General features: G+C 43.8%; 1 protein-coding gene across 1 annotated transcript in view; it reads right to left on the bottom strand.

Annotated features, from left to right (window-relative positions):
• Window positions 1–14,761, bottom strand: part of LOC149290664 (E3 ubiquitin-protein ligase RNF216-like) — a 90,519-nt gene that overhangs the window by 44,117 nt on the left and 31,641 nt on the right. Inside the window, exons 10-14 of the mRNA XM_089488453.1 lie at window positions 5,145–5,284; window positions 2,455–2,505; window positions 1,900–2,037; window positions 808–956; window positions 442–520 (exon numbers count right to left, since the gene is read on the bottom strand). Of these exons, the coding sequence (XP_089344579.1) occupies window positions 442–520; window positions 808–956; window positions 1,900–2,037; window positions 2,455–2,505; window positions 5,145–5,284 (557 nt within the window). The remainder of the gene's footprint in view (window positions 1–441; window positions 521–807; window positions 957–1,899; window positions 2,038–2,454; window positions 2,506–5,144; window positions 5,285–14,761) is intronic.

The raw sequence follows: 14,761 nt of genomic DNA, 5'->3' as shown, positions 1-14,761 counted from the left end.
CACCGAGGATGAAAGGGAACAGGAACAAAATACCAGTTATTTCACATATTAAGTCAAAATATCTAGATTGGATTTCTTACTGATTCCAGTAAGAAACTGTTGACCAGCATAAAGAAATAGAAAAATGTGAAAGGTTTCAGATGCTTATGTAGGTGAAAATTGTATATATGGAATATTTTTGTTGCAAAAATGAATTACTATAACAGATTCTCACGCCAACAAGACAAAACAGATCAACGTTTACAAAATGTTGCTAGATATACACATTAGCCTTCCAGCTGTGTCAAAACTTTGGACTGTGAAAGACATTATATTTCTAAAGCTATAGACAGACTGTGAATATTGGCTACGGTAATTTAAAAGAACATTGTATTACACTCCAACAGAGGGTACAAATGGAAAAATAACTCTTTATGGCTATACCAAACATTAATAGCCTACCTTTCTGCAGTGAGGATTTGGGCAACTAAATCTGTCAACATCCATATCTAACAGAGCTGGGAAATTGCAAGATGGACACCTGCAGAACAAGGACAAGAGGACATGCTACAGTACAACGTGGTAGAATATGACCAGTAAAAAAAGAAAAATACTTTAACCGCCAATTGTAAATTTATCTTCGTATTTGTGCAATATACCCACAATGTTACAATAGCTATAACTTGCTGTCATTTTAAAAAATGATTCCAAATTATATTCCACAACATAGCTTCCTAAAAGTGCTTTCCTTTTTAGTAATTATTCTTGTTTTATTATTATTATTATTTAAACAGAGTAGGGAAATGAAACAATTACATTACAGTTTACCTGACAAGCTGATCTGCACATGCTGCAGAGATGTCCTCTTCAGCCTTCCGCTCGTAGTACTTCTGGAGAATATTTTCTGGAAGTACTTTCTCTAACTCACTGGTTGGAAAGTCACAAGTGCATGTCCCTTCCAAGCAGCTCAAATTGGGCTGGGACAAAAGGAGATCTAGATCAGCTCAACAGAAACAATCTTCCAATACAGAAGAGAGGTTTGGAACAGCACTATAAATGAAGTGTCATTCTTTAGTTACAGTACAATACACAATAATTAACGATACAACATTATAGAAAAGTAATGTGTAAACAAGAAACGCAGGCATATAACAAGTTATGTATCATGGCTGAGCATGATTTATTAGCAAATGTATTTGAATTAACAATTAAATCCTTTACAAGACGACTCAATAATACCACTGTGTTGCGGCTACTACTCACTGGGTTAGGGTCCTGGAAAAGGAAATGACAACCAAGTCTACTTTTAGCAAAGAAATCAATGTAATAAATGATATATCTATTTATATATATCATAATTGTTTTAGTTCACACCATATGTGTACTGTTATTACATTAAATGGCATGCAATAAAATTACACAATACCTATATGAATTTCCACTTCATATTGGCTACTTATGGGGCAATGTTATAAATACTGCATTTACAAAAATATGCTAGTAATTTAAAATGATCCATTGCAATTATATAGTTTAGAGAGTATGACTTAATTTTTAAGAATTCTGGAGAGCGATATGCCTTGCAATAATTTGTAATACAATACCATATTATGTTTGTTTTTTCATATTTTAGAATTAGTCATAATTCACCCACCCTAAAACTGCCCAACCTGTGCCAATTTTTGATTACACACTGATGAGAATGAATGTCTGCTGTAAAGTAACATGTGTGATGGAGCATTTATTGAAGCCCCACTATATGGCCTTAAATAATCTTAATATTGAGAGCCTTATATTAAGCATGTGTACAATAACAAACTTTATGCCATTTATGCCAAAGGAAACTTGCTTAGTGAATCCAAAATTCCAAAGCAAAGGAAACCACATATAATTTCCCTTTTCAGATGCATAAACACTCACCCGTCCAAAGCCAAAAGCAGCCTCTTGCGCATATTTAATGAGGCACTCCTTGCAGAAAAGGTGCCCATCAGCACACTGTGTCAGCTCTTCAAAGGCAAATGATCCATAACAACACCGACATTCTATCATCTGACCATCCTGTAGGACAGACAAATATTGTACTGGGAGCATAAAAAACACATCTTCAAGTTTCCAATCCCAATCCCAATCCCAATACCCTTCTAATTACATGCCAAAAATCATGTATTGAGGCATTTCAGCGACACCATTAAAGTTTAGGAGGCGACTGTTGATCTCCTCCTAAACGCCTTTAAAACTCTGATGAACTGTGTTGCTGTAATGCCAGGCATGTCATTGGTCGTTAAGGGGTTAAACAAAGCAACTGGAAATGACCTGTCCTTGTGTCTTTATTATGGCTGTAGAAGAGAATATATGAAGCCCTATGAAGCTAAAGCTACATGCTCAGGAACAGAGCAAATATTATAAAAGCTGTTTTGAGCTAGTGAGTAGTTAACAACATAGGCAGTTATCTGTACAATTACATAAAAAACCCACCTGCTCATACTGCGCCTCATTCACTTGTAGGGCAAGAAGAAAATCTGCATGCTGAAATGAAATTAGATTGTTTTTAATATTAGCATCCCATCACAATATACTATTCAGTCAATTGGTTATCAAGGTCTTTAGAACTTTATTGAAGGTTTTCCAGACATCGTAGGAATTATGTAAACTAGGTAAAGTAATACAGTGTGAGCAGGATATTACAATGCAGCAGAGAGATCTAGATAGACTGGGGAGACTGGGCACACATATGGCAGAAGAAATTCAATGTAGATAAATGTAAAGTTATGCACTTCGGGGTAGGAAATGCACAAGGAACCTACACCCTAAACGTTAGTGAAATAGGAGTAATGACAAATAAGAATTTGGGAATTGTTAGACAACAAACTAGGCAACAATGTGCAATGTCAGTCAGCAGTTGCTAAGGCCAGTAAGGTATTGTCGTGCATAAAAAGGGGCATCAATTCGCGGGATAAAAACATAATTTTGCCTCTGTATAAATCATTGGTAAAGCCGCACCTTGAATATGCTGTGCAATTTTGGGCACGTATTCTAAAGAAGGATATCATAGCACTAGAAAGGGTGCAGAGGCGGGCTACAAAATTAATAAAAGGAATGGAGCACTATAGGTATGATGAAAGGTTAACAAATTTAAATCTGTTTAGTTTAGAAAAACGGCGCCTCAGAGGGGATATGATAGCATTATATAAATATATTAGGGGCCAATACAAACCATTGTGTGGAAATCTGTTCATAAACAGGACTATGCATAGGACACGTGGTCACGCGTTCAGACTGGAAGAAAGGAGATTTAGACTAAAGCAGAGGAAATGGTTTTTTACAGTAAGGACAATAAGTTTTATCGGAGTCCGTACAGACGTTTAAACAGCAACTGGATGGATACTGGAAAAACATAATATTCGGGGGTATAATCTTTAATTATGGGGAAACGGCTTATTGATGCAAGGAGGAATCTGCCATTTTGGAGTAAAAAATGAATTTTTTCCCTGGTTAGTGCCAAACCGGGTTTTTTGCCTTCTTTTGGATCAACAGCAACAAATTAACAGATATAGGAAAGGCTGAACTTGATGGATGAATGTCTTTTTTCTTTTGTCTATATAACTATGTAACTATATACAACCTGCTGTGTACAAATGTCAATACGTGAAAAAAGCCACTCAAATTAATTTTGTTATAATTAATTGTTATTTATCAGGGTATAACACACCCTCATTTTAACAAGGAAATTTGAGTAAAAAAGTTTAATTTTATATATTGCCAATCCAGACTGCCTACCTTTTGGGAGATCTGGTATGGGTCCTCTTTATCTTCCAGCATTTTACTTTTTGTGCTGATGCTGGGGCCGGAGTGACGTCATCACTCCGGCTCCAGGCATCAGAGAGGGCGCGCGAGAGAGCTGTGCAGGGGAAGATTGTGCAGCTCTAGGATTTATCGTCGTATAACACACAGGTAGGGTTTCAGCTTCTTTTTTAGTTTAAAAAGTGTGTGTTATACACCGATAAACACGGTAGTTAATCTGTACAAAAGGTGCAATAAAGGTAACCATTTCAGCTAAACCTTTCCCTTCTGGCAGTCCAAGCACTCTAGCAGGCTACAGCACTAATGAGACGAAGGTGCTCCACTGGTTTAGATTTTGAACCCAGTCAAGGTAATGCAGTGGTAGCCTGTGCATGATCAAGCACTGAGACTCAAAATGCTTGCCTGCAAGGACATATTCCATGTCCAAGTTTAGTAAGATAAAAAAAAAAAGTTAATTCATTTAAAATATATTAAAAAAATCATTAAAATAAATAATACTAAAAAAAATTATAATGTGAGCTGTGATGTCGTAACATCACTGGCATGTTCAGGAGGTCCCTAAGAGGACCTCTAACCATTTTTGTGTAAAAAAAAAATATATAAAAAAAATTTAAAAAAATACAAATAAAATATAAAAAAATATTATAAAAAAAATAATTATTAAACCTTACATCCCATTGCCCTAGCATAACATCTAGCCAGTATAACCCTCCTGCCCCCGTTCACAACCCCCAAACCTGTTAAGCCATAGGCATAAAGATTATACAAAAAATGTACACCTTATAGTATGTTCCCTGGTGCTGGGAAAATATGGAAAATCTATATAAATTAGGTATTTCTGAAATCAGGAAATCTGATATCCTGAATTGATAAACTTGGAGGGGATTTCCATCACTTTACCTAATTTTGTGAGGATTCAGAGGGAAAATGTAAAAAAAAAAAACAGTTTTTTTTTTAAATTTTCTCTAGTTTTTACTAAATTTCTCATTCTAAATTTTCAGCTAATCATCCAACTATGGTATCAAAAGAAAGCTCTATCTCTCCTTGAAAAAACAATATATAGTTTACATGGGTACACCATTCACAGGAAAAAAGAATAATCTCTGAGCCGACATAGCGCAAAAATGGCAAAATTGCTCTGGGCTTTGAGGTACCAAAAACCCCTGGGATTGAAGGGGTTAATTGATTTTACCAAAAAAAAAACTAAATCTGACAGCATAGTGTAATCTGAAGAAAAGAACCCAGGGACCAAGAAAGCTTTTGTAACTCAACGCTATTTTCTATGCTGGCTCAATATAGGTTATCACCTTCGACTCCATATTCACAGCTATATCTATTTTCTATAATTACAGCAATTCACCAACCTCGGCCATTTCCTTCATCTTCTGTTCATAGAAGTCCAGCTCCTGTCGTACAGCAGGAAGCAGAGACCTCCTGTCATAGGACCTCCAATGCCTCCGCTTGTTCTCCAGAAAAAACATTCGTTTCTCAATTGTCACATTTCCTTAACATCGAAAAGGAAAATATAGATAAAATTAAAATCCCACTATGGCACATGCTAGTAAGTGAATATCTCTCAATGTTTTCAAATGTCACACACACACCTCCCTCTCAGCTTCAGATTGTCCCACATTTTATAGGAGACAGAATGATCTTCACTACTTTTCTATACAAAGATGGCCAAGATATTGATAGCCCTATTGTTAATGAGATGCAGACAGTAGGTAAAGCTACAGTGGTTTTTCACATGTATAATATTCATAGGTGCAAATATACAGGGCCGGATTAAGAGGATCATGGGCCTGGTACTGAGGATTTTGGTGGCCTTTTTATGGAAATAAATAAAATAGACAGAATCTTAACTCCTCGGCATCCATGTGTACTGGATAAAGATGACATCAGTGCTCGGCAGATAATATAGGATAGGATCTTATCAGTACACAAAAAAAAAGTAATCATGCACGAGATGCCTGAAGTCACAATTCAGTGCTACTAATCATTTCTAATAAAATATGCAGATTGAAAGAGTAAATAACACAAAAATACTTTTCCTCTCACTGATTTCTGGGCCTAGAAAGTTTTGTCCTCTGAAGCGACTACAAATTCAGGAGGGTGTTTTATCTCTGGATAAGTAAAAATTAAATAGTTCAACTTATTCCTACAGTAAGTAAAGTGTCAGGAAACACACACGCCACGACAGGCTCTGCCACGCCGCCACCCAAACACACACACGCCAGGACAGGCTCTGCCACGCCGCCACCCAAACACACACGCCAGGACAGGCTCTGCCACGCCGCCACCCAAACATACACAAGCCACGCCGCCACCCCAAACATACACACGCCAGGACAGGCTCTGCCACGCCGCCACCCAAACATACACACGCCAGGACAGGCTCAGCCACGCCGCCACCCAAACATACACACGCCAGGACAGGCTCTGCAACGCTGCCACCCCAAACATACACACGCAAGGACAGGCTCTGCCAAGCCGCCACCCAAACATACACACGCAAGGACAGGCTCTGCCACACCGCCACCCAAACACACATGCCAGGACAGGCTCTGCCACGCCGCCACCCAAACATACACACGCCTGGACAGGGTCTGCCACGCCGACACACACGCCAGGACATGGTCTGCCACGCCGCCACCCAAACACACACACACGCCAGGACAGGCTCTGCCACGCCGCCACCCAAACACACACAAGCCAGGACAGGCTCTGCCACGCAAACACCCAAACATACACACCTTAGGACAGGCTCTGCCTCTTCAATCACTCCCATGGAGTGATTCTGTAGGCTGAAAACGCGATTGCCGTCAAACCAGCAATTGTGTTTTCAGCTGCCACAGACACCTTCAGGGAAGGGGGTTGTGTGTTGATTGAGTCCCCACACAAGTGTGGGGACCTGACACAACATCCCCCTGCTGCCTGATCGCTCCATGAGAGCGACAGTGCGCCGTTAACCCCTTCAATTTTAAGGGGTTAATACCTGTTTTGTACGGGGCTCTGCTGCTGTGGTTTACCTGGAAGCCCAGACAGACCAGCAACAGCAAAAACGAGCCCCCCACCTGCCTTTTGATTACTCCTACAGGAGTGATCAAAGAGACTCCTCCCACCAGACGCCGGTCTACCGTCTGTGTCCCAGCTGCCAGAGTCAGCTTCAGAGACAGGGGGAGAGGGTTCTTCAGTCTGCACATGAGTGTGGAGACCAGCCCTAACCCTCCCCTGCTGCCTGATCGCTGTATGAGAGCGACAGTGCAGCATTAACCCCTTCAATGCCACAATTGTGTATGACACATTCGTGGCATTGCAGGGGTACACATCTGTCCCCACAAGCTTGCGATGACTAAATTTCAGTCAATGCTGTGCTCCAATGGAACATGAGCATTGAAAGAGTTTAAAAAAAACCAAACCAAAAAAAACCAAAAAAACAGCACTGACCTGAAAGTCCAGGGTGCTTAGTAAGTGGGAGTTTAGTAAGTGGGCTGATGATGATCAGATCACTCCTTACCAACTGTTAGTTTAAAAAAAAAATCATGGCTCCTAACCTTTTTAGCTGGCGCCTAGATTCACAAATTTATCAAGCCCTGGGCTAAACTACAAAAAAAAAAAAAGATTTTCAACACAGCCAGCACTATGTGCCGGCACTGGAAGTTGTATACGCGTATTGCGTAGATGTCCCCCGCCGGCCCCGCAAGACACCCGGGAGTCTGCTCTGGTAAGTCTTGGGGCCAGAGGTAAAACGCATCGTGAGGACGTTCACCGGCTGCGGCGATGCACGTACGATGTGCTTTAACACTCTCCCTTGCCGGGACTCCCCTCGTGAGAATTCCCGGCAAGGGAGATTGTTAAAGCACATCGAGCAGACGTGCCGGCAGCGGAGGTCGTTCACGCTCATCGCCACTGCCAGTGAACGTCTGCGCGATGCGCTTAGACAATCTCCCGTGCCGGCACTCCCCCCGTGGAAAGTGCTGGCAGGGGAGGCTGAGCGTATCAGAGAGTAGGATACAGGTCCCCTGCACCGCTGCGGGGGATCTGTATCCTAACCCTGCTGCCTTCCCGGCGCCCGGAACCGCATGTCCCGGGCGTCAGGCGCTAGACCCTGAATATAGGCCGCACCCCCACTTTAAAGACTTAAAGTGGGGGGGGAAAGTGCGGCATATATTCGAGCCAATACGGTATATGTGTGCCCTCCAGCCAGCACCACAATGTGTATTTATACCCCAAGCCACCACCCCCTAGAATAGACTTAAATGATGCACCAGCCAGGCCCCTGTGCGATTTGGCCAAATGGAATCACGCAGCTTCGCCGTTCAAACACACCAAGTATATGAAATTTTAACCCTGAAAGGACCAGGCTGTTTTTATTTTTTGTACCCTTTGTGACACAAGACTATTTTAACACTTTTGCGATGCTCGTGTTTAGCAGTAATTTTCCCCTCTCCTATTTAGTGTACCCACACAAGTTATATATGGGTTTTTTTCAGGACAATAAAGGCTTTCTTCAGATACCATTTTTGATCATTTCATCTAGCTTTCTATTAAAAATAAAATATGAAAAACTGAACAAACACACAAAACACCTTTGCTCAATTTCATTCATAAAGTCTTTTACTCATCTACAAAAGCTAACTGCTAAATAGATTCTACTGTTTGTCCTGAGTTTATAAATACCCAGTATTTTTATGGTAATGCAATTTACCATATATTTTTGACAACTAGACACCCCAAGGTATTTAAAATAATGTTATTTTGACCCATTCGATATACTAATTCTACCACCACCCTTTGTCAATCTTTGTGGTAGTAAATTTGTGTGTTTATCACATGTTCTTCTGGTGTGAATTTACTAGGGCTGAAACAACTAATCGATAAAATCGATAATCGATAATGAAAATCGTCGTCAACGATTTTCATTATCGATTAATCGAATCGATTTTTATCGATTATAAAAATTATAATCCGACCTCAAACAGAGATCGGATTATAACACTGGAATCCAGATCCCCCTCACTGTCGGCCGGTCTCTCACTTCCGTCTCTCTCCCCCTCCCATACACCCCTCTGACTCCTCCCCCCTCCCATACATCACTCTGCCTCTCTACCCGGCTCCATTACTGACTTCATAGAAGCCTCAGCGTAAGTGAAGGGCAGTATCGGAGGCTGTCTGTGCGCATCGTACAGACCCCCACCGGCTGACAGAGGATCATCCTCTCTGTCAGCCGGTGGGGGTCTGCATCGCACAGACAGCCTCCGTTACTCACCTTCACTTACGCTGAGGCTTCTATGAAGCTGCAGTGAAAGTTCCTGTCAGTAACGGAGCCGGGTAGAGAGGCAGAGCGGTGTATGGGAGGGGGGAGGAATCAGAGGGGTGTATGGGAGCCACCCTCCCATACACCACTCTGGCTCCTCCCCCTCCCATACGGCACTCTGCCTCTCTACCTGGCTCCCTGGTGTCTTGTGAACCTCCGTGGCTGACAGGAGGCAGAGTGAAGTATGGGAGGGGGGAGGAGGCAGAGTGGAGTATGGGAGAGGGGAGGAGGCAAAGTGATGTATGGGAGGGGGAGGAGGCAAAGTGATGTATGGGAGGGGGAGGAGCCAGAGTGGAGTATGGGAGGGGCAAAGTGGTATATGGGAGGGGGAGGAGGCAAAGTGATGTATGGGAGGGGGAGAAGTGGTGTATGGGAGGGGGAGGGGGAGGAGGCAGAGTGGTGTATGGGAGGGGGAGGAGGCAGAGTGGAGTATGGGAGGTGGCAGAGTGGAGTATGGGAGGGGGGAGGAGCCAGTGTGGAGTATGGGAGGGGGGAGGAGGCAGTGTGGAGTATGGGAGGGGGAGGAGCCAAAGTGATGTATGGGAGGGGGAGGAGGCAGAGTGGTGTATGGGATGGGGAGGAGCCAGAGTGGTGTATGGGAGGGGGGAGGAGCCAGAGTGGTGTATGGGTGAGTTATAGTGGTGTATGGGGGGTATTATGAATTTCAGGGCATATAGGGGGTATAAGGCATATCGATATTAGGCATATCAGGGGGGCATAAAACATATCTGGGGGTAAAAGGTGTGACGGAAGCCTCCATCACTGGGGCCACTGGAGAAGCCTGACTGCCAGCCTCCTCCCTATTGACTATGGGCCCTGGGTTTGTAGAGACTTCTGTGGCTACCCCCAGCAGTATCATCTCATCACTGGCTGAGGGGATTATCTCCAGCAGACAGCCAGGATCTGCCACCAGGGAGAGACCACCATTCTTTGATGTTTAATGTTGTATAAATCAGTCTCTCCCCCCCCACACACCTATTGTATTGTTAATCCCGTTACTGCCCCTGTTGTCTCTGAGAGGCAGATTAAGGGGGCGGTTTGTGTCCCAATATCTTGTTTTATGTTAATGTGTGTTTTGCTGGATATATCCAGTCCTGTGTGTCCAAAATAAATCAGTCTTCGTTTGGTTTTACCCTACACTGAGTCTCGGCTAGTGACTGGGGAACCGGGGAAAGTGTGTTGTCCCAAGCTAAGGGAGCACAAGACAGCGGAGGTAGTCGGTCGGACGAGCCAGCTCCGTGACATTGGTGGCAGCGGTGGGATTGCTTCTTAGTCTGAGGGACACTTACTTTCTACCGGGATTAACCGACAGGACGGCAGACTTCGGTCGCCTTGACGAGGACATGGATGTGGTATCAGAATTCCAGGGGCTGCTGCGGGTCATCCTCTCCTGCTACACCACTGCCCTGCCTACAGAACAATACCAGAACCTGAGGCAAGTGGTTCGACGGTCAGTATGGCAGAGGGCTGTTATATGCCGGGGTCAGTGTCTTCCAAGCTCCGAACAAAAGATTAGAGACCAGCGGGAACTACGGATGTCATTCCTGGGACAGCAACCCCAGGAGAAATGGGTATCCGAATTGGACAAGCTGGTCCAACAGGAGGTAGAGCTGGAAGATCACTATAGGGCTCTGCAGTGGTATACAGAGCAAGCATATTGGGGAACTGCGAAAGAATGTTCTCCAGAGGGCTATGACTTCGGTGGCCCGGGATTATTATGGGATAGTCTTCAGGAGGATCCGGACTTCGGCAGCACAGCGGAGTGGCGGATAGAGGACATCCGGGATTTCAGGGAGTGGGACCTCCCAGATGCGCTAGGATTTAAAGGTGATTTAGACTTTTTAATTACACAGGAGTGGGAACTGGAGAAGGCGTATAAAAAAACTGTTTGACCGCGTTCAACAGAATGCCCCGGTGTCCAGGGATTGTGTGGATTTTGTGGATGTGATTGAGTGGTCAGCTGAGGATGTTGACCCAGGCAGGGTGGATGGGACTGCGGTCTCCACCCCTGAGTCACAGGGATGCTGGGCAGCTAATCCAGATCCAATACTGGAGCTGTGCGACTTTACACCACAACCAGAGACTGGGGATTTATTTGATTTATTGTCTGAGGATGTTAACCCAAGAGGGGTGGATAACACTGCAGTCTCCACACCTGGGTCCTCAGAATGCTGGGCAGTCTGCCCAGATCTCTTAGTCCCAGCTGAAGAGCTGGCAACAGGACAGAGCGCTGCTGGCTTCTGCCCCACACCTGCAATCACTACAGGGATCCAGGGAGATGCGGCAGCCGGCCCTTCTCCCCAGCGGCAGCTCACATGTCCGGGAGCGGAGGAAGCGGCCCTCCCTCCCCAGCGGCAGGCCGACCCACAAGATGCCCTAACCCCAGCTGAAGTGCTGGCAACAGGGCAGAGCATCGCTGGCCTCTGCCCAGCACCTACCAAAGCTGCAGGAATTCAGGGAGATACAGCGGCCGACCTGCCCCCCCAGCAGAAGCAGGGAGGTGGAACAGCCGGTCCATCTCCCCAGCGGCAGAACCTAATTCTGGGACCGGATCAACCTGAACTCCCTCCTCAACGGCAGCAGGAGCACCAGGGAGGGGATGCAGGAGGCATCCCTCCCCAGCGGTACCCGGGAGATGGCGCAGCCGGCCCATCTTTCCAGCAGCAGCAGGAGCAACAATTTTGGGAGGGCATTGATGGGCCAAATAAACTGACTGACTACGGAGTCAACCCGTTTGGGGTCTCATCCTATGTCAGTCCAATTCGGAGGGGGAAGAATTGTGACGGAAGCCTCCATCACTGGGGCCACTGGAGAAGCCTGACTGCCAGCCTCCTCCCTATTGACTATGGGCCCTGGGTTTGTAGAGACTTCTGTGGCTACCCCCAGCAGTATCATCTCATCACTGGCTGAGGGGATTATCTCCAGCAGACAGCCAGGATCTGCCACCAGGGAGAGACCACCATTCTTTGATGTTTAATGTTGTATAAATCAGTCTCCCCCCCCCACACACCTATTGTATTGTTAATCCCGTTACTGCCCCTGTTGTCTCTGAGAGGCAGATTAAGGGGGCGGTTTGTGTCCCAATATCTTGTTTTATGTTAATGTGTGTTTTGCTGGATATATCCAGTCCTGTGTGTCCAAAATAAATCAGTCTTCGTTTGGTTTTACCCTACACGGAGTCTCGGCTAGTGACTGGGGAACCGGGGAAAGTGTGTTGTCCCAAGCTAAGGGAGCACAAGACAGCGGAGGTAGTCGGTCGGACGAGCCAGCTCCGTGACAAAAGGTATATCAGGGGGCTCAGTTGCATATCACTGGCATATAAGAGGTATAAGGCATATATGGGGGCAGAGTGGCAAGCTGGGGGTCAGATGTGCATAACCGGGGGCAGTTTGGTAAATAAAAAAAATTTAAACAAGGCTTTTTTCTCATAGTTTTTACTAAATATGAAAAATAGTTAACATATGAATTAATATTTACTAATAACTTTGTATTTAAACCTAGTTTGAGAAACACTGTGTTTGGGTTCTTGTAGCTTTTATTATTATGTCAGTAAAATAAGAAGGTGAATAGAAAGAGGCCATTGCAATAAAGAGATGAAAGTGTAAATTGTACGTTTTTTATTACATTATTTTAAATTGAAAAAAAATAAAAAAATTTATCCGATTAATCGAAAAAATAATCGGCCAACTAATCGATTATTAAAATAATAGTTAGTTGCAGCCCTAGAATTTACAGCTCCTGGTATAGGTCATACAACATCTCCCGAGTACAGCGATACCACCTATCCAGGGGTTTGTCGGGTTGTTTGTTAGGTAAAATGCCACATTTGGGAGGTGTGCATTTTTTACTTGGAACATATGGTCCTTCTGCTACCATGTCCTATTTGGGACATCTTTGAAGCCAGTTAGTTCAATTTACCTCTTTAAATCCCATATTTTGGAGAACAAGACACCACAGGGTATTTCAAATGACAGTATTTTAACCCTTTCAGTGGACTAATTTTACCACCATCCTTTGTCAAAATATGTGGTGGTATTTTTTTCTGCTTTTTTGTCCCACACACATTGTAATTCAGGTGTGAATTTACAGCTCCTGGTATAGGTCACTGTCAAACAACACCCCAATATGTGTTCAGCAACATCTCTTAACTACAGTGATATCACCCATGAATGGGTTTGTCTGGGGTATTTGAAATGCTAGTATCTTTGCAAAGATATAGCGCTAATTTTAGAACTGGATAGTTCCCCTGATGGTGACACCACTGCATAATTTTTAAATGTTACCACATTTTTAGAATGTTTAAGCTATTTGTTTTTCTATTTTTTTTTTTTTATTATATATTTTCCTGATCACATTGTGATTAGAAAGCTGGGCTCTATTGATTTGCACGGTTGAATGCAGCCAGAGTTCTCAGGAGGGTCTGGAGAGAGAAACTTTTTTAAAGGACGCCGTTATTTTGTGAGAAGCAAAATCTCACAGTGGCGATTGTCATCGCTCTCCGGAGAGCCTGTCCTGGTGTATGTGTGTCTGGGGGTCGGTGTGGCAGAGCCTGTCCTGGTGTGTGTGTGTCAATGTGGCAGAGCCTGCCCTGATGTGTGTGTGTGTTTGGGTGTCCTTACTTACTCCAGGAATAAATAGAACTATTTAATCTTTACTTATCAGAGATAAAACTCCCTCCTGAATTTGTCACTTCAGACCCAGAAATCAGTGAGAGGAAAAGTAAAGGTTTTGTTTTATTTACTCTATTTCAATCTGCATATTTTATTAAAACGGATTAGTGGATTTTAGAGTACTGATTTTATTTATTCCCATAAAATGGCCATAAAAATCCTCAGCACCAGGCCCATGATGCTCTTAATCCGGCCCTGCCTCCAGTGTGCATCAACCAGCTTAAATCCAGCTTGTACCCACAGTGAGCTCCAGCCTTGTGCAGTTTTACCATATACAGCGTTAGATTACTACTAGCACAAGTAATAGGTCAACAATATATTCAGATACGTTTTGCATGGTGTGACAGATTGACAAGTAATAGTTTTCCCCCATCATCCATCTTGCAAAAACATACTTGCCACAATGGGAACCACCACTTCTTTCCTAAAGTGAAAGGTTCACATAATGGTGAAATTAAATCTCTCTCTATCCGTCACCAAAAAAATGCTCTTTGAGAGAGGACCAGTGCTGTCCTCTATACTGGGCAAAACTAGGCCCAAACTCCCACCTGTACTGCTCCAATATTCCCAAGTAAAGGGTTCATTCAAGGGGCCCAGTGGGGCTATGTAACACACATTAGGTGACTCAGCATAACAAGTGGACAGAGTGTGAGCTATGCTTTAGATAGAAGAGGGAAAACTGCAGGAGGGAGACAGATGATGAGCATATGTATAGGTATGTGTAAATGTGTATGATGTTCAAGTGAATGTGTGCATGTTCATGTATTGTGCTCCCATGATGTAGTGTCAGTGTATGATGTCAAGAGGGAAAAGAAAGGATGAGGTAGCGTCTGTATGTGTAAATGTATGGCAAGTGTGTGGTTGTGTTTCAGAGCAACTAATACACCAAATATGTAGGGTGAGGGAATTAAATTTGCTGCTCCCCTTCCTATTGCACAGGACACGGCAGAGACCTGGGTACACTTGCAGACTGCCACTGATACAAGAGGCACCA

The sequence above is a fragment of the Sceloporus occidentalis genome, unplaced genomic scaffold (genome assembly GCF_023333645.1).
Source record: "Sceloporus occidentalis isolate IW3139 unplaced genomic scaffold, rSceOcc1.0.p SCAF_38, whole genome shotgun sequence".
Taxonomy (NCBI): domain Eukaryota; kingdom Metazoa; phylum Chordata; class Lepidosauria; order Squamata; family Phrynosomatidae; genus Sceloporus; species Sceloporus occidentalis.
Note: the sequence above shows the minus strand (reverse complement) of the source record. Positions and strands in the feature narration are given on the sequence as shown.